The sequence below is a fragment of the Odontesthes bonariensis genome, chromosome 2 (assembly GCF_027942865.1).
Source record: "Odontesthes bonariensis isolate fOdoBon6 chromosome 2, fOdoBon6.hap1, whole genome shotgun sequence".
In the NCBI taxonomy this organism is placed as follows: Eukaryota; Metazoa; Chordata; class Actinopteri; order Atheriniformes; family Atherinopsidae; genus Odontesthes; species Odontesthes bonariensis.
The window spans coordinates 9,540,243-9,560,547 of NC_134507.1; the positions used below are offsets into that span (position 1 = coordinate 9,540,243).

Below are 20,305 nucleotides of genomic sequence, written 5' to 3' on the forward strand. Positions count from 1 at the left end.
TGAAAATGCCTCTATATGGGTTGAATGCACTGACCCATAAATGTGGTTTGTCATTTGATATTTGACTAAATATTGAAAGGACAAAGTTCAGCAGGGGCACGCACATGATAGACTGCAACTGAGTCATCTTCCAAAGTAGGTTAAAGGGGGAACAAGCTGGAACACACTGTATGCAGAGGAAATTATGTCATCCTGTGTAAGCCAACAGCAGTGCTCGCCATTCATGAACCATTTTGACTTAAAAAAAGAAAAACTCATCCGATGAGGTTTTTTCCATACATCTGACCTAGTTGTGTGGCTTGCAGCTGCTCACATTTTTTCATTGCCAACACATGTTTTTGTTATGATTTTAACTTCTTGATCTTGTGTTTTAATTTTCATCCATTGTTTTGCTCACCTTTGAGTTACATTATGCTTTGTTTTTTTGCTGTTTGAGCAGTGGCTCACACCACTCTGGCAGTCCCCTGGCCCGTGGTGCCAGATACTGTATATCTGCTGACTCCTCCAAGGTGTACACCATCCCTCAGACCAGCAGCTCAGAGCCAGAGCCGGGGCCAGGGCCCAGCTCGGAGGCCTGTGGACAGACACGCACACAGTCCAGTTGCAAACTCCCAGTGGGCATGAAGACGGCTGATGATGATGATGGTGATGATGATGCCCACAGCACTGAGGGACCTCCCAACATTTCAGAGTGTGGGTGAGTGTGTGTGAGAGAAGAAAGCAAGATGGAGCATGAATGAGATCATCCCCAAATGCACACAACGCCACAAAAAGCTTTACAGAATTAGTTCAGTCAGGTCCCAGCTCTCGCCATTCATGTTCTATTTAGTGCTAACTATCATGCAAAGCTAGATGACTCCCATTTTGAAATAATGCTCGTGTCAGCCCTGTAAATATTTAACATAAACATGCATCTCAAGTGTTCTGATAGCAGAAACAAGCAGCAGGTGAGAGTGGCTGCAGCAAAAGGGCTGGGAAAGTATCATAAATGAGGAAAATCGGCATTTGGTGAGGTTGTTTGTTCCAGTCTTGAGGCAGTCATCAACTGCAAAGAAAACAAAGCCAAGTTTTGTTAGCCCAACTGCTTTTAAGCCTGGGAAGGTGAGAGGACTCTGTAATAAATGACCATCACTTTTAAAAGGTTAACAGCTTGAGTTAATGCTGAAATTCTTCACTTCAGTTGCATTTTAATTGCTCCACTACAAATCCATTTCAGTGTTGCTGCGGGCCAACATTAAAAAACTCGGTGTATCTGAAAATAAATCTCAGAAGTGAGATCGTGCGGTTACTCTAGATGCCTGAGGTAATGCATCTAATTCCAGGGAAGTACTGCCATACTTCAAACTGGCCACCTGTGATTGTATCAGCCAAGATGCGTGTTAATACCAGGTGTGAACATTGCTCTTGCTGTAGAGCTGCATCCTCTCAGACGTGCTGTCTGGCCCACCCAAAGTGCATAAACTGGCCTTGATTGAAGCCGACAGCCACAAAATAAATAAGCTCAATGAAGCTGCTGACATAATACACTTGACACATGTCACATGCCGTTATTGATCGTTCCTCTGAAGTCGGGTCCCTGTGGATTGCAAGGCTGAGCCTCTAACAGATCAGCATCTCTGCTGGGAGCCAAGCAACGATCCGCACAGCTACAGACTGCTGTCACACATTCCACGGAGTAGCTGCTGGAAATGTCGCCCAGGAGGAGGAATTTATTCAGTCGTTCAGCAAAGTTGAGAAAGTGTACTCTCCTTGGATGTTATATGAGCATTGATGACTGACAGTGTCTGTCTGCTGATTAAATGGCTCACTGTAGAGAAGTGTTTTTATGTGTGTATGTGCTTGTATGAGGGCGTTAGCAAGCGAGCTCTGGGCATGTTTTGTAGGAGAGAATGTGAGATTTGGCATGGGAGAAACCTCCAGCTACGGCTCCCGAGTGATTCTATTTTGGCTGCGAAATTTTGCTGTGTGATTGATCACATGCAGCGAAGTCCTCTTCTGCCGACTTATGAAAAAGCTCGGTAATTCAGTTACCTTCCCCATTGTTTGTTTTTATATTCCTAACGTTTTATTTCATCTTGCGTAACAATGTCTCATGATAGATGTCTTAATATTACTCACAGATATTGTTCTAACATAATGAAGTTTCTCCCCCTTTCTGAAGAGGTTTCTCTTTTGCTGTAACACTGTATGGGATGCAGGATGTGTAACAATGTTTCTAACCCTGAGCTATTTTCTCTCTTGCGTCTGCTTCATGTTTCAGAGGAGCAGAGAGCTTGTTAGCCTTCCTTCTCAAAATGCTGTCTGAGCGTTCCAGGTATACTGTCAAAGTCAACCCTGTGGCCCTGATCTGACCCAGCCTGCTTCCCTACACACTGCCCCACCCCCTTTTTTTGTCTTAGACCAACACCTAATATTTTTTAATGTAGAAGGATAGAAGAAAGTTTCAGCGAAGACTAAATCTGTGTGTTAACGTACACATTCATACGAGTGAAATTAAGAGTAGTGCAGTTTCAGCATGATTCTGTGTGAGCATAGAATTCAGTTACTGTCCTCATTTCTCCTGGATTCTGCTCTCAGAATAAAGCAATTATTAGGACATTTTGCAATATCTGTGTGTGTATTTAAGGCTTGGTTGCCATGGTCCCAAAAAGCCAAAACCAGTGAAACTCTCAGCAATAGTGTCTCTCGGTAAGCATCGCAGCCAGGCTCTCCCATCATCTAGCAATCTAACGAATCTCCCTGTGGCCATCTAGCACCCTGCCAACAGTCCTCTGTGTGTAACGCTAAGGCTGCTCACTTATAGCAGAGGTCTCACAGCCACATGACTCCACCAGCCAGGTCAGTCACATCCTCTGTGCCCTCCTTCCCTAGACACGCTCAGACTCATTTAAATGTTTCCAAACAAAACCTGCTGACAACTGGTTCCAGGAATACTCGTCACCTCTTGTGGGTCCTTCTTGAATCCCTGTTGAACAGCTCTCATGTCTTCCTCTGTTGTTGTGTGGGCACTCCTTTGGTCTGTCGTAACCTCTGTCTAAAACCCTTGTTTTTATTTCAACCTGTCACTGTACTTATCTGCACTTGCAATCTCTTTGATACTTTGATGCGGGTTAAGGTTACACATTGGAATAAAACTCCCTTTCCAGCTTCTTGTCCATCCTGCTACCCCACATTCACCTGAAAAGCACGGAGCAGGGATGCTCCTGATGTCGGCATGCTAAGATGGATCCTCCACCCTGACCCTTCGTGTTATTCTGCCAATAGTCTCAAAGTAGCTGGGGCTACCTTTGAAACCAAGCTGTGATGGCCCCAAGGCCTCCCGCGCAGGACGTGGTTCGCGTGACCCTAGTGATGAGATGTACTCTTCTGTTCCCTCTGTGTCATCTACAGGCAGCTTTACTCGCAAGAAGCAGCCTGCCGGCTCCAGGCTGCTGAGCGTGACGGAAAATCACTGCAGCGACTTTCAAAAGAAGAATACCGTAAGATGATGCTGTCTGACAGCCCTCCAGGACAAGACAGGAGTCGGAAGGTGAGGTCATTGTGGTTGATTGACTGATTGGCTGATTGGTTACACACAGGTACAAAGGTGGAAGATTTTCTAATGCTGTGTGGAACACACGGATAAACTTATTAAAACTGTTGTGTGACACTTTAAAGTAACAACTGATACAGTTATTACATGACATTTTGAGAATCTCCTGCAAAAAACCCAAGGCTATTGTTTCATGCTGACTAATAGGTGTAGGACATACAGGGCCAGAACCAGAGCAGATAACCTTTAGTTGGAGTGCAAGCAAAAGCAGGAAAACATCTGCTCCCTATCAGCTGGCACTGCTGCCGAGCTCCATAACTGATAGGCCTCTTCTCTACTGACACAAGACCTCTTGTGTCCCCCATGACTGGCACAGTGTTTGCTTGATTTGATTTATAAAGGAGCCTGAGTTTACTCAGTTGAGATGTCATGGATTAAAGTGCAGGAAGTTGCAGAGTGCACTGATGTTTGATGTTCCTGGGTCCTGTAAACTCTATTAATTGTGTCTCCAGTTCCCCTTACCATCCCCCATCCATTATCTACCAGGAAGCGACCCTGGAGACGTACAAATGGGTTATTTTTGGATGCTGCTCAGTTCTAATACAAATGCACTTCGCTCCCCGAGAGAAGCCTGCAATGTCCTCTGGCACAGGCAGGCCTTGTTTCTCACATGAATCAGCTCAGTGCACTGATTTGTTTGTCTTTTGGTTGTTCTCTTGGCTTTCAGTACAATAAAATGCGCCACTTTCAACAGAACCAAGCGGCATTAGAGACTGTCTAAAACAAGAGCAGCGCACACCGTCATTTGATTCTATTTTGTGTCCCGCAGAGAAGGAAAGCTCTGTAACCCGTACAAAGGTGCCCGCCGCTGATTGTTTTACTCAGAGAGCAGCACGGTCTGTGTTGTAATCACACTCTCTGGTCTGATAATGTAGTGCATGGAAAAACAATCTAAGGGAGAGGTGCATTAGGGAGGGCACAGTGCCCGGCACTCCAAACATACGCACACGTGATCCCAAAGAACACACACTGTTCCTTTCTGGGAGCAGCTTCTCTTGGACTGCATGTTTTCAATCCCTAAAAAAAGAATGAAATTACGATAATGACAATGTTGGAAACCGTGTTGATTAATTTCCCATTCACATTGTTTAATCTTCTAAGTGATTAAACAGAGGGTACAGTAAAGGTAAATGTCCCCTGCGGCTGCCACCCGAAGCCAGTCTTTGTGTGAGTGAGCAGGTGCTCAGCAGTTTTCCTTGCCAGCCTCAGTGTCCGCTTGGACGCCCCTTTCGCAGACAGACAGGCCATTGTGTGGCTGACGTAAAGGAAAGGCAGTTCACAGCTTATTCTCCCACAACATTCCTCTTTTGAACCTCCTGTGGGAAAGAAAAAAAAGCATCTGAATAGGTGGTTGTCTAACACATCCTCCCAAGTGGCACGTCAATGGGGTCCAGTGCGGTCGCTGTCTTTGTTCGGCGTGAGTTGCGAGGAGGAAAGTCGGGGAAATCAGGAAAATTCTAGGTGGATGTGTCAGTGCTGGCACAGCTGATAAGGACGCCGCTGTTGTACAAAGGATTTCAAAGACCTAACAGCGTAAATCAGGGCGAGACTGTCGGCCGCTGAGGTGGATTTAGACACACTAGAATAACTGATAATCTTGGCGGTTTTATCAATATGATATTTTCGCAGTAGTGTTTCTCAGCAGGCTCAGTGAAGCAGTGCCAGGATGTGTTCAGAGAGCCTGCTTTGAAGCTGTGGATATAAAGAATCATTTCTGAAAAACATTAAGCACTTTGGGAAATTGGGTTCATTTGCAGTAACTCTTTTTATTGTAGCTCCAATTCTGTGCTATTTTTGCTTCACATAATAGAGCGGCAAACTCTGTTTTAAGTAGTTCTCATGAGCGAGAACCTTATGGTGTCTAATTCTGTAGTCGGGTTGGAAAGCTTGCAATAAGAGACAATCGTGTTAAGTTAAAGGAAGCAGTGCAGGCATTTCTGTTTTAAAGACAAACTTAATGTTTGTTAAATTCTCACCGTGGGATTTGTGGGGGATCTGCCTTTGAAACTGAGATGGCTGGGTGTTGGCCAGTGGGGATACCAGTCGAGTGTTGGTTACAGCTGAGAAGCCAAAGGCAGAAATTTACCCATCCACGCAGCTGCTCCGCGTATCATTTGTGGCCACTTTTGATGTCACTCCTGCTGTATTTATGTAAGCTAAATGGGAGGATGATGGATGGGATTGGTCTTTGTGGTTTTGTGTGTTTAAACAGGAGATCGTCTGTCAAAACTCTGGCCACAGTCATGAAACACAAGTATCTCTGCAGTTGGAGCCTGTGTGATTCTTCTCTGTGCACAGAGCTTATTCCTTTGTGACCATGCAAATTTTCAAGCCCCTGAAGCATTTGTAACTTTTCATTGTGACCTGTGCAGTGATTTGCTCTGGCCTGTGAAAGCAGATTCTGTGTTAAATGAACGTATTGACTGGCTGAGCTGACAACAGTAGTTTTACTACAGTACCACTATTTACATTGTTAACTGCTGTTGATGCATTTCAATGATTGAGTTGGCAGGATATCACCTCCTTTTACATCATCCATCCATGTGGCTTTACAGTACAAGCTACATTTTTCTCTATTCACACACACATTCATACACTTTTTTTATTCCATACATTGAGCGCCTGTAAAAGGCCCACGCATGAAACATGAAGCATAAAGCAAATAAGCAACCACACACAGATCAATGTGGCAGAACAAGGCCAACTATCTAATATAATCTCGATGTAGATCTCTATGCAGTGTGCTATTATTGCTATTGGGGAGGTTGACCCACTGCATTGACTCGCAGTCACAGTCAGACATGAATGCCCAGGGGCCTGTTCTCCATACATCCCATTAACGATACTGCATTGACTGATCCAGGAATGCAGATCCTGATTATCTTCATTTTGTTTGGTTCCTCTTTAAAGTATCCACATGAAATTCTTTTTACAAATCTCAAAATGAGCGACAACATAAAACTGAATAATTCTTTTTCAGCGGGAGAATCAGTACCTTTATTGCGTGTCCGCTGCATCAACAATCATATAATTTTTAACTTCTTTTCGTTCGGTCTTTAACAATTAGAGCAAGTACCAGCTAACTAAGAACATCGGAACAGTTCAAAGTGAGTTACAAAATTATTCATTAAGTGGTTGTGTCTGCTTCTCTCTCCAAGTTATTACTGACTGGGCTTCAGAGCAAGTTAATATTCTCTAACCTTTCAAACTGACCTATTAAAGAAAAGCTGGAAGAGGACTGTCTGGAACAGCCTTGATCCCGGTTAAATTCTGTTCCTCGAAAATATTCATCTGAAGGGGGGACGATGAATCTTTAGATTCATCATCTGAAATGCTCCTTTGATCATCAATAAACCAAGTAATAGGAATCAGTGGCACAGCCATGGAGGGCAGATTTCCTGAAACAACAGTGTTAAGCTTGTCTGTCTGGCGGTGTTTTTCATGGCCAGCTTGTGTCATTGCTCCTTCACTTCTTCTCTGCTGTCTGTGGCTTCTAACATTAAGCTCAGGGTTGCCACAGGGGTCTCTCTGTCACCACCTCTGTCACCACCTCCATCAGCCCTGTTCCCTGTTTTTGCCACTCTGTCAGATGCTCCAACTGTGCTCAATCATTTACATTTTCCTGAGAGCAGAGACTGTAATTGATTCCTGACTCGGCTCCCTGATGTTCTCCTACTTAACCACCAAACTGCCTGCTCATGTAAACATAGGGACGTGCGTTTGGTAGGCATTTGTAAGAACCTGAAGGTCATTCATCGTTTTTTTTTCTTTGTTACGACTGAATCTTGACATAATGCTCTTGCTCTCCCTCAGGTGTCAGCAGTGGACAATTTGTCACCAAGACGCTCCCTATACCGAACACTGTCGGACGAGAGCGTCTGTAGTAACCGTAAAGCCTCGTCTTACGCCAGCTCGCGCAGCTCCATGCTAGATCAAGCGATGCCCAACGACATCCTGTTCAGCACCACTCCACCTTACCACAGCACGCTGCCGCCGCGCATGATCCACAACCAAGGAGCATCCAACCTCCGGAGTAAGTACAGACAGTGCAAAAGAAATGCCTGCAGTGAGATACCGCATGTGCTGTACGACAGTAAACACTGAGGCGAAACTGCTTTTAAGATCACAAACATAACTTTGAACTGTCCTGTCAAAATGCCTTGTTGAGATAGAAGGCAAATGTACAGTGTCATTAGCCGCTGGATTAACATTCCTCTTTTCTGGCAGCAGATGAAAGCCTGGATACAGTTACTTGTTTCAAGAGCCACTTGTGCCCCACTGATACCATTAGCACAACTAAACACACTCCAGCTATAATACTCAATATAGCCGGCTAATTGGAAGCGGGTGAGGCTGCATGCTATTTGCAAGCTATCTGCCACTCTGTCTGCATCAAGCAGACACCTGTCAATGTTGGCGAGTCTTCCTTTCTCTACTGTTCATCCTGCTTCCTCGGTATTTATACTAGTAAATGAGAATTGTGACGTGTCCTGCCTGCATTTCCGCAAGTTTTTAAGATCTCTGACGTAAACATGCCAGTTTTTTCCACTTGGGTTGTCACATTGTCTGTCATCATACATAATGTTTCATTCGCTCATCAGTCCCTGCCTGCCTACCCTCTGTGTCCCTCCTGTCTCATTTCCATACCGTACCTCACCTGTCTCCTGCTGCTCTCGTTAGATAGAAATTGGACTTTTGGAAAGATGTTTTTCTCTCTTGCCTCTCCTGGCTGTCAACCTGATGGATTCCTGATTGTTTTAAAGGATAGTTGAGACCACATGCTTTCTCTCGTTTCCCTTTACTGAAACAGCCCAATTTGCTAAACAGTGAATCACTCAAGCTCCAAGAAGCTTGGTAAATTGAAAGGAGAATGTCAGCGTCACCTCAAACTCTCTGTCTCTTCCCTGCCTCCCCACTCATGCTTTTCTGAATGCCTCTCTGCAGAAGGGAAGCTTGTTTATTGCGTTCTGTGTCTGTCAGGGCTGAGAGGGAGGAAGGGTGGGAGGAACAGAGGGAAGGGAAAGAGATATTGATTGAAACATGAAGACATTCACTTAGACAAGTCATTTATCGCCCCTCAGACTGAGCCTCACAAGTGATTTGCGGAGAAGTTGCTTTAATGTGACTTGAGCATATCATGCTGTCACAAAGATGCAGAACTTTTCTTTTGAAAGTGTGATTGTTTGCAGCCTCTAGGAAGATTTGTGAAAGGCATCCAGATCACGGTTGGAGTTGCCTTACTGAGCCTAGCTCGATGAAGCAAGGTGTTTTTCATGTGCACGGCCGAAGTTCCATTCTTCTTAGCAGCAATGAATAGTTTAAATCAACTCCCTGCTTTTCCCCTTCTTTGCCCCTCCATTCCTCCCCAACTCCTCCTGTCTGAACACTAATGGCTGACTCAAAGATTAGCCCTAAACTAAACTCAGGCCAGGCTCAGACACTGATCTGAATGCCTGCCTGTCTCTGCAGGTGAGTTTTGGTTCTCTGACGGCTCTCTGGCGGACAGGTCCAAGTTCAGCGACCCAGGCCTCATGCCCCTCCCAGACACTGCCACGGGCCTGGACTGGTCTCACCTCGTTGATGCAGCTCGAGCCTTTGAAGGTAACCAGCTTGGCTAAAGCTGCTGGCACCTTGTGTAACCCCTACCAGTCCCCCCTCCTGGCTGCTTAGCGCGTACGTGTTTGTGTGTCCGTAATTTATAAGTGCTCACTCGCTTGCGCATGCGTAGGTTGTTGTGAGCTGTATGTATGTGTCTCCACCGCTGTGTCCTAAGTGCTGGAGGAAGTGACTTTTGGGAATCCCTCTGCTTTTTGCACCTCTGCTCTCAGCCCCTCTTGGTACCCATCAAGCACGGTTATCTTGAAAAATGAGCCATCTTCAACACAGAGATGGAGCCCATTTTCACACCATAAAACTCAAGTCAGCACTCAGGCAGAACTCTTACAGCAGTGCCTTTAACTATGAACCTGGGTTGTTATTTTCGGGTAATTTAAGATCCTCTCTAAGTCTTTTGTCTTGTCTATTAAGTCTGAATATGGTGCACTTGAAGGTGTCAATTTATCTTCTTTTATCTCCCTATGATGAGTATTTGTGAGTTTTGAGGAACATGGTGATTTAGGAAGCATTCATTTAGACTTAATACTGAAAGTCTTCTGTTTCCACAGTCTATGAGTGCATCTATGTCACTTCATGAGCGACATCATCATTTGTTCTTCTTTTCTTTCACCCAATTTAAACAACTTTTCCACCACCGTCATGCCAGTGCATTTCCCATCTACCATGGAAGCGCTAACATGCCATGCAATGTTTTTCTACTTGAACTCTATCTGAACTCGGCCACTGAGCAGACAACACAGCCAATGATCATTCATTTGTCAATTCCGAGCTTTTTCTTTGATTCATTTCCTGCTGGAAAGCCTGGAGTCCATCTTTGAGCAAGAATGGGATCAGCAGAGATGATGAAGAATCTGACTGACAGGAGCAAGGCAGTTGTCACGGTAGCCTGTGTAAACTGAAGCGTTGTTGCCGAGCAGAAAGTGGCTCCAGGCTGCCACTGTGCCATGTATGTTCAACCAGCTCTGTGTAGAGCTGTGGGAGCAGGGGGCTGGCAGAGATGTAAAGCATTCATAATCTTGATCCTAAGAGACTGCTTATTTATTTCTGTTGTGGTTTTTGGTTTGCAGCATCAACAAAAATGGACAATAATTAAAGACAAACAAACAAAAAAACACCTGTTCTCTCTTGGCTTCTAAAAGTAAAAGCAAATGGAATAAAATCATTTCAGCAACAAAAGGCTTTTAGTGCAATCTCTTAATGTTCTCATACAGTTCCATACATTTCTCTGAAATGAACGCCATGTTGCCTCATGATGTTCTCCTCACAGTCATATTTTTTTTCACTTTGTCCACTAAATCTGGACATCAGGTCATGCAAAAATGACAAGCTGCTTTTCTGTGCCCATCTTTGCCTTCTTAGAAGTCTCTAATCTGTCTGATGCAGCCATCAAATGTGAGGAAGATGTTTATTCATATGTAAATGAAGGCCTGCGCTCCCTTTCCTTCTTCGCCTGAACAGCCAGCTCTGGGCTCAACTAGCTTTTGTCTTGGAGTGGATTAGCTTTCATTTGGGGGCTAAATTAATGGAAGGGCTTGCTTAATCTTTTCTATGAATATGCAGATCCTCCTATCTTTAGTTTCAGACCAAGGGTTTGGGAAGGAATGGTTTGTAAAGAAAAGAGCATTACGCCTTAAAACTGAGCAGTCCCAAAGCGTAACATGCCAAATTTGGTTTTTCCACGCGGCTTTGACAAAGCTTAAGGGCCTGATATGGTAAAACAAGCATGACTGGTGTCTTACAGCTCGATGGGATCCAGCCCATTTATGAGCCAACAGCTGTCAGAGGAAACTCAGAGGGGTGAGGGCTCTGGAGGAACACCCAAGGGACCGGTTATATTTATAATTGTCAAGAGATGTCCTGTTACCTCCTTGTTCCTCTTTGTATTTTTATAGATCTCACATCGCTTTGCAACAACACATACACCAAAGCCATCCATTCATAAACCGTAGATGAAGCGCCCATCCTGTCGGAAACCCATACATGCGACTCTGTTGTTCGGCTCCACGTCGACAAAATCATGTCAAAGGCAGATTGTGACCTGTTGCGTAACCTGTTCTGTCTTCAGACCAACGTGTGGCGTCTTTCTGCACGATGACGGACATGCAGCGGGCCGAGGCTCTGCAGATCTCCAGAGAGCTGACCAGGCGGGTGGCGGAGGCGGAGGGAGCAGCGCTGGAAGCAGAGTAGGCTTCACTTGCAACACAAGCACCAAAACTACTGCTGAAAATGAAGATTTATTGTTGGCTAAAGCCCCCTGCTTCTAAAACTGTGAACTGTCCAGTCTTAGCTAGCAATCATTCGAGGCACAGCAGGCTTGTCAAGCTTTGGGCCTCGCTTCATGATGAAGTAGTATGCATGAAACTCATAAGAACTCAAAATAATAACTCAAGATTGAAAGATTGGGATTTTGCATTTTTAAAATTTGTTTTAGGCAAAGCAAAAGGTTAAATTAAATTAATTTCTGAAATAATATGCTTATCTGCCCTCATATCATTAAGTCAGAAGGAATATTATTAGCCAAATATGTTGCATTCAGCAAGGCTAAAACATGAATAAGCTGATCCTAAACCTGAACAGTTGGCTTTCAGTCTAAAGCAAAAAAAAAAAAACTTCTCAAAAGCAAAACAGGGTGAAATTAATATGCATAATGCTTTACATTCATAAAGCTTCCCTTGGCAAAGCAAATGTGTTTGGCATAAACAGTATTCAGATTACAATTCTGCTGCCATAATACAGGACAGGACAAGGGGGAAGAAATATATATATATATATATATATACATATATATATATGCTGTACGGAATTCCCTTACATTTGCACCGAATTGTGTGATTAACAAGCGAAATAAGATGCTGTGCTCACATTTTGCAAATGCGCTGTCAGCTGTTTTCAGACCTAGATCACTAAACATTTAGTTAGCGTGCAAGTTGGTTAAGCTAACATCTACAAACTGAAGTGGACGGGATCAAGTTTGGTAAACAACCACCAGCTGTTTCTGGCCAAGCAAATGCGGATGCTGGAGTAATTTTCTGCTTACTGATGGATGAATGTAAAAAGATTATGCCACGCTTTATGCCACATGTTCTACTTAAAAGGGAACACAAATATCTGCGTGCGATCTAGCACCTGATTGCAGTTTGTTCCCTTTGAACCATCGGCGGTCTAAATGTCAAATGCAGAATAATATCCGTGGCTCCGTCATTGTTTAGGAAAATTGCAGTAAAAGAACTGTATTTGTTTAAATCTTTGTCATGAACAAGTCTTGATCTTTTGCCTTAACCTTACCAACATTCTTTTTTGTGTTAACCAACAGTAGCGCCCCATCTACACTCACTGGCAAAGTCAACCAGCTGGAGGTGATCCTCAGGCAGCTGCAGCACGACCTCAGACAGGCAAGTTCACATATATCACTAATTTCTCAATTATGTTTTTGGCACCTCTGTGCTTTCCTTTTTCACACTAGCAAACAGTGCATGCCTGTGTCACACAGCCTGACAATGAGTAATGGGTGCCCTGGGGTCTGCGTAACACAAACTCATCCACTTAATTCGATATCCTGCTCCCCTTCCTTATTGTGTCCCAGCTCAGTGCTTCCCCACCTCCACTAATGTGCTCAAAACGGGCAGGAGAGGAAATACACTTTTAGCGAAACAGAGGAAAGGCTGCTTTGCCACTTTAGCGCCTCCCATTTACGCCACGCTGTCAAAAGACGGATGTTCTTGTAATAGCGGGGCTTTTATCAGCTTCTTCTGTATCCATTTATTTCTTTTTTTACTCATGTCCCCGTTTTGGTTGTGTGTGTGTGTTCTTTTGTGTTCAGGAGAAAGAGGATAAGGCAATGTTACAGGAGGAGGTGCAACACCTGAGACAGGACAACATGCGACTGCAGGAGGAGAGCCAGACAGCAGCAGCTCAGCTCAGGAAGTTCACAGAGTGGTTCTTTCATACCATTGACAAGAAACCCTGAAGGGAAGAGCTGCAAAAGCAGAGGAAGACTAAAGAAGAAGGTTCTCACCCCTCCTGGGCACCCACTCAACTCCCACTTAAGCCTCCCAGATGATCCACAAATACATAAACTATAAAAACAAACCATTACCATCTCCAAGAGTAATCAAGACCTTTAAAAAAAAAAAAAAAAAAACATTTTAAGGAGACTGCTAAGCAACCTTGTGTGAGAGACTTGAAAACCTGATCTGGACCTTTTGTTTTGGGTTTGTCTGAAAGTGTAGGGCTGCTTCGGATGTTAACGGTCTCTTCATCCTGGCAAACAAGGCTTTTGGGAAACCTCCTCATCTCCAGGGCTGGAGAGGAGTTGAGAAAAGCAACCCCTGGGATCCCAAGTCCCCGGGATCTTCTTACAGTAGTGGAATGTAAAGCTCATTTGCTGTAGTCAACATTTAATCTACCTACGTAAGTCACGTCAGTCTACTGTACTGTATACTCAGCTGTACTGTATCATACTGCGCACACTGTCACACAGCTGTTTCTGTGCCGGCCTTTACGGACACAGGGAGGGAGGGAGGGAGGGAGGGAGGGAGGAGGGGAGGAATGTACTGGACATAATGAAGTGGTACTTACTGTCTGCTTGCACCAAGAGGAATCCTCATGTGGCAGTCTTGTGGGGAGGGGGAATGAATGTAGCTCATCTGACACCCGTTTTCTCTCTGGATTACTGGTTCCCAAAGTCACAGAAGTTTTAAGGTTTGACGTTTTGAGATTTTGGTTTTTGTAACATTTTCCACCTTTTCCTTTCCTCCGTGTTGTAAAGTAGGGTCACACTGGCAGTAATTTTGATGTTTCAAGGTGCGTTTCCCTACACACGTTTGTCAATAGTTTCCATTCACTGTCACAGCGTCCTAGCAATAACCAAGTGGTAGTAAAATAACTGTGTTTCTAAAAAAAAAAAATGAGGGAAAAAAATAAAAAAGTTGGCACAAACGTGAAGAGTTCCTTTTAAGAAGCAGTTGTATTCGACTTGTATTTATAAAGCTGGAGGAGACTGTGCCTAAAACTGGTTGTAAATGGGTTGTTTGTCTGCTTTTAGTTCTCTTTTATAAACACATGCCTTGTCTGTGGCTCACTGATATGAAATCGTGTGTGTGAATGCGCTTGTGTGTGCGTGCGCGTGTGTGTGTCGATTAGCAAAGCAAAATGAGTTCTTATGCAGTGGTTTCTAGAGCATTAGAGCAAGAGCCAGTGAACCACACTTACAATGCCAAATGTGTTTATTTCTGTACATAACTGCCACAGAAGTGTCTTGTATTTAACACTATTATTTAAGCTTATTTAACCTAAAGTTGTTTATTTTATTAAGGGTATTTGTTTTTCTGCACTAAGGAGAGATAAAGCTCTGTGTATGTTGTAAAGTGTGTAGCTTGCCAGGGCAAAGAAACAAAGAAACAAACAAACAAACAAACAAAACAAAAACAAAGTGAAACTATATATTTAAATATGTAAATGATGATTTTGGAGATTCCAACATTTGGATGCTGCTAGATTAACAGTTTGCTGGTTTGTATGCTTTTGAAGATGTCTCTCCATTAACCGTCTCATCACCGGTGGGACGTTGGTCGCTTTTTTTTCTTTTCTTTTTTTTTCTTTTCTTTCCTTTTTTTTTTTTTAAATAAATGTAGTTGTAAAAATAAGTGCTTTTTGTCCTTTTTGAAATATCTCTTCTGCCAATTGCTTGTTAGATTGTCCATTTGTATTGATTTGGGGACTAGTTTGGTGAAAATGCTTAACACAAGAAGTCATTGCACAAACATCCATTGTATGTGTGAAATGACCGAAAGAAATATTGCACCCAGTTAAAAGTGAAATAATACTCTTGAAGCAGCAGTTTTTCCAGTTTTTTTTTTTTTACAATTGATACTCAGAATTCTGCTTAAAAAAAGGTTTTCGGGAATTAAAGTAAACCCTGTTTGAGAAATATACACTCACCGGCCACTTTATTAGGTACACCTTGCTAGTAAAAGGTTGGACCCCCTTTTGCCTTCAGAACTGCCTTCATTCTTTGTGGCATACTTTCAGCAAGGTGTTGGAAACATTCCTCAGACATTTTATGCTCCATATTGACATGATAGCATCACGCAGTTGCAGCAAAGTTGTCGGCTGCACATCTTTGATGCAAATGTCCCGTTCCACCACATCCCAAAGGTGTTCTATTGGATTGAGACCTGGTGACGGTGGAGGCCATTGGAGTACAGTGAACTCATTGTCATGTTCAAGAAACCAGTTTGAGATGATATGAGCTTTGTGACATGGTGCATCATCCTGCTGGAAGTAGCCATCAGATGATGGGTCTACTGTGGTCATAAAGGGACGGACATTGTCAGCATCAATACTCGGGTAGGCTGCGGCATTTAAGATATGCTAAATTGGTACTAAGGGGCCCAAAGTGTCCTTTGGGACAATATCCCCCACACCATTCCACCACCATCACCAGCCTGAACCGTTGATACACGGCAGGATGGATCCATGCTTTCATGTTGTTTACGCCAAACTCTGACCCTACCATCTGAACGTCGCAGCTTGAATCGAGACTCGTCAGACCAGGCAACGTTTTTCCAATCTTCTATTGTCCAATTTTGGTGAGCCTGTGCGAATTGTAGTCTCAGTTTCCTGTTCTTAGCTGACAGGAGTGGCACCCGGTGCGGTCCTCTGCTGCTGTAGCCCATCTTCTTCAAGGTTCGACGTGTTGTGCGTTCAGAGATGGTATTCTGCATTCCTTGGTTGTAAGAGTGGTTATTTCAGTTACTGTTGCCTTCCTATCATCTCGAACCAGTCTGCCCATTCTCCTCTGACCTCTCGCATCAACAAGGCATTTTCGTCCACACAACTGGATATTTTCTCTTTTTCGGACCATTTTCTGTAAATCCTAGAGATGGTCGTGTGGGAAAATCCCAGCAGATGAGCAGTTTCTGAAACACTCAGACCAACAACCATGTCACATTCAAAGTCACTTAAATCCCCTTTCTTCTCCATTCTGATGCTAGGTTTGAACTTAAGCAGGTTGTCTTGACCACCTCTACATGCCTAAAAGCATTGAGTTGCAGCCATGTGATTGGCTGATTAGCTATTTGAACAGGTGTATCTAATAAAGTGGCCAGTGAGTGTACATTCACAGTGTAAAAAATGTTTCAGTAATTTCAATATTTTATTCAAAATGCAAACATATCAAACGTTGAACGTGCAACATTTAAATTAGTTCATGAAAACTATCAGCTCCTCTTGAGTTTAATGTCAGAAACAAGATACAGCACATCCGTTTTTATTTCCACATTTTGCAAAGCATCCCAACTTTTTGGGAATGAGGTTTGTTTTATTGGGTTATCTCACAGCTTTGACTTGATCTCCTTTGCTCCTCTGAAGTCTTGTGAGGATGAAATTTGATTTTTGCCTCGCTCCTCCTCCCTCACAGCCCAGCAACAGCACCATGAAGGAAAACTCCTGCTGGGACGTTTGCAGCACCGGTGCCTGCTCTCCACGCATAGAGATAATTTTGGACGGCGCATTTTACTTCATGCAGGAGAGATCGAGGAAAACAACGTTTTCCATCAGACTTTTTTTTTTTATCCACCGTTTTGTAAACAGCAGGTGTGCTGAGACTTTCCAATTGAAACATGAAACCATAATGTGTTCAGGACTTGTTTCCCTGTGAGCTGATGGGCTTTAAATAAATGACAGATGTTGCTTTCACTGCAGGGACAGCAAAAGACTTGCTGAATAATTAATCATAAGCCTTTTTGGGTGGAGAGAAAAACAATTAAATTTGTTTGCTACTTCCTGCATAAACCTCCAACCCAGCTGCTGAAGTGTGGTCCAATCTGTCCTGCTCTCTCGGGGCTCGGGGGACTGCAATGCATTGTGGGTAGAGCTGCTGTTGTGTCTTTTTTTTTTCTTATTATTTTTTCTTATAAATTTGGTGTTTTTCTCCAATGAGTTCACCTGTGATGGAGTTGGAGCCCGTTGCTGTTTAGGTGTTTGAATTGTTTTCCTTTTTGCACCACTGCTGTGACGAGAGTTTCAAGAAGAGGGGAAAAAAAGACATGAAGCACGGAATATTTAACTAACGTCAGCCTGTAGCTCTCTTTAAGGTTGAAATGACAAAAATTACCCACTAACAATAAAAGGACATCTGCGTTAAACTTTAGGTGAATGTTTCCTGAGTATTCGTTGAACTAAAAATTAGAGTTTTTCTCAGAGGTGCATCGCACCTTTAAGACAATGTTCCCTAGGCTCTTGGATGCATTCCTAGAACATTATAGAGAAGTGGACAGGTTCAAGTGTTGAACCAGCACAATTATGTTGAATAGAGTTTTATTATTCATGAGTGATGACTATGAAGGCTACATGGAAATTCCTAGCCTTGAGAGACCCTCATTGTAAACATTGCCATAAGGTTTCAAGCTTTCATCACCATGTGAAGATTGAGGGGGAAATTAATGCAACTAAACAGAAAAGTTCTGCAAGGGTTGCCAAACGGTAATGTACCATAGACGGTTGGAACCGAAAAAAAAATCGTTATATTTGGGTCAGAAAAACTTTCCTGGTGAACCACACAACAAGGCAAGAAAAACAGAGCCCACAAAGAAGCCTGGACGGTGGTGTCTGTGTTATGCGTGTGAGGGCCAGCTCTGTGTTTGGCCAGTAGCAGCATGCAGTGATATGAGGTAGTTAATCTACATGTATGTGCGCGGCGCCAAGACAGCAGATGGGCTCTCACACTGGCTCCAAGCGAAAGTGTTGCCTGTTTCAGATGAAGGAGGAGTCCAGGGTGTGTTGTGGACTTTGACAAGCACCTAAAGAGGGGTGCCAAGTCACTTTGCATTAGGGAGCTCTGGAGAAATACTATTGGGCTGATGCTGGGAAAAGAAGAATGAAGTCGCTGCAGTAAGCTGCAGTAATAGATGCGCAGGCCCTATCCAATAATACGGTGACAAGCTGGAATTTCATTAGCCCTGCAAAATATGCTGACAAGCAGTAAAGTTAGACCAAACCCAATCGGTTGACAAAATCATTGAACCAGATGGTAAGAGCCCCCAGTTACACAAACCATATTGATCTGAAATATTTGACGGTGTCAGCGGTTAAAGGGAAAAAAAAGCTGGCATTTCTCCTCTGTTCTGGAGTGACGGTCTTCCTCCGCTACATGGATTTGTTGCTCGTCACTCATAATAGCATGTGACTGGAACGCAGTTGTCCAGCTTCCACAGTCCCACAGCAGATGCTCCCCTGCTGTGAGCTCCACCCTCGTTGGAATCATGTTCCTCAGAACGGAGTTCAGCGAGCCTTAAGCACAGCTGGCACTGCACAGGGGGGAGAGGCGAGTTTTATTGACTGGGTATACAGACCAGCCTGTGGTTTCTGAATGTCCGGTATTAAATATCAGTATCAGCCTCAGCTATCATCTTCCTCACAAACAATTGATTCGATTTAGTGTTTCTGGCATGGAAATGTAAAAACTCTGACAGTGCAGGGAATTATTCATATATTTCCTCCTATGCATTATTCATAGAACTGTAGGTGTGTAATCCTTGGCTCAATATCTTGATGCAGTTTTTATCTCTTTTTCCAGAAAGTTGCATGAACACAGTATTGACCACCTCTCAGGCGTTAAACATTGCGGTTGATGAAAAAAAGAAGGAAAACTAAAAAGGCTCGCCTTTGGTCTTGCCAGGCAGTTACCAAGTCTCAACTGTGTTGTGTGCCTGCGAGGCGAAACGGCAGGATTAGCTCTCTCACCTGGACTGTTTATCTGTGCGGCTCATCTCACCTCTTTGAAATTCCCTCTCACTCACTGGGGAGCTGCAGCTCACACACAACACAAAAGAAAGGAAAGTAGAGGGGAGGGGAGGGGAGGGGAGGGGGGGAAAAAGCAAAGATCCTCCAAACCAGCAAAGAGTCATCTCTCTCTCCCATCTGCCTCCTACGTCCCCACGGGCTGCCTCTATCTGTCAGTCAAGTCACAGGTGACCCACCCACCCCCTCCTCCTTAGCTGAACATAGTGAGGGGCGACATCTTATAAGCCTTTTTTGCCTGCCTGGTCTCAATTGAAATCAGAAAATGGGACAAAAAAAATTACTTTCCCGAAAGGTCACTGCAGGCTGACTAGCTTCAAATCTCACATCAAGCAGAGACAAAACCTGAGCAAACCTCATGTGCCGTAGGTGTGAGAGTAGAAGGAAGGCCTGTGCCTTGTCTGCTTGAGCTGTTTCACTGGCAAATTAGATAAAGAGACAGGAACAAATAGATAAGACGGGGCTGCTGAATTATCTTCATTTGCCAAGATGTCCTTGTCTGCTGTCCTTTCAGACCTGCGGCAACAGCGAGCTCTGCTATTGATTCTCAATCGGCTGCTTCCAGCACAAAGAGCTGCTGCTGAAAGAAGGTGGTCAACGTGTGGGGAAGCGGGCGGTGGTTAGATCGTAATCTCTGCTGTGAGGGTTTTTTTTCTTAATTCAAGATATCGATTATGCAAAGTTTCATTAGTCTAGCCAGGCCCGTTCGGCTGAGTAGAGGGGTTGTCTCAGAGGATCATGGGAATATTGATGTGTGGAGGGTGAATGGTAGGCGTAGGCATGGGGTGTGTAGTTCTGAATAGCTAACAACCCCCGGTGACCCATCATCAGCAGTAAAAGCTTAACTGGAGAGGCAATCGATCCTCTGTGTGTAAGGAGGACGTACAGACACACTGAAGGTCAAATGCAAAATGTGTTTGAGACTTCCTCATTGAGTGCTTTGATCTCACGAATGAGCGGTGCCAGAATGCATTCATCATAAACGGGGCTAACACACATTGCTCGGTAAAATAAAACGAACTGCATCCAAGCGCAGCTAAGAACTGACCTGTCATCGACTGCAGGCGGGGACCGATAAAAGCCTGCCTCTCGCCTGTTCTAATGAGTGGACAACTAACTGGAGCCATTTTCCAATAATATTTTGCATTTATTTAAGCCCCAAAGATCTAATTTACTGGAATCAATATGGGTCAAGCCTCAGGAAGGATTCAATTCATACACTTCACTCTCCTTGGCTGCCCCACAATCTACCTCCAGTTTTTTTCCATCCTCGAGTCTCCATACTGTATGTAGGAT

At 43.9% G+C, this 20,305-nt stretch overlaps 1 protein-coding gene across 5 annotated transcripts in view; it reads left to right on the forward strand.

Moving 5' to 3' along the window:
* LOC142390629 (signal-induced proliferation-associated 1-like protein 2) overlaps positions 1-13,721 on the forward strand; it is a 76,355-nt gene extending 62,634 nt beyond the window's left edge. For 2 of the 5 annotated variants that reach the window (XM_075476219.1, XM_075476228.1), the window contains exons 15-22: positions 440-697; positions 2,261-2,314; positions 3,391-3,529; positions 7,406-7,625; positions 9,062-9,193; positions 11,274-11,391; positions 12,522-12,600; positions 13,029-13,721. In XM_075476219.1, coding sequence (XP_075332334.1) covers positions 440-697; positions 2,261-2,314; positions 3,391-3,529; positions 7,406-7,625; positions 9,062-9,193; positions 11,274-11,391; positions 12,522-12,600; positions 13,029-13,175 — 1,147 coding nt within the window. In that variant the 3' untranslated portion in view covers positions 13,176-13,721. The remainder of the gene's footprint in view (positions 1-439; positions 698-2,260; positions 2,315-3,390; positions 3,530-7,405; positions 7,626-9,061; positions 9,194-11,273; positions 11,392-12,521; positions 12,601-13,028) is intronic. The other 3 variants (XM_075476245.1, XM_075476237.1, XM_075476254.1) reach the window with 3 other exon arrangements.
* The last annotated feature ends 6,584 nt before the right edge of the window (positions 13,722-20,305 follow it).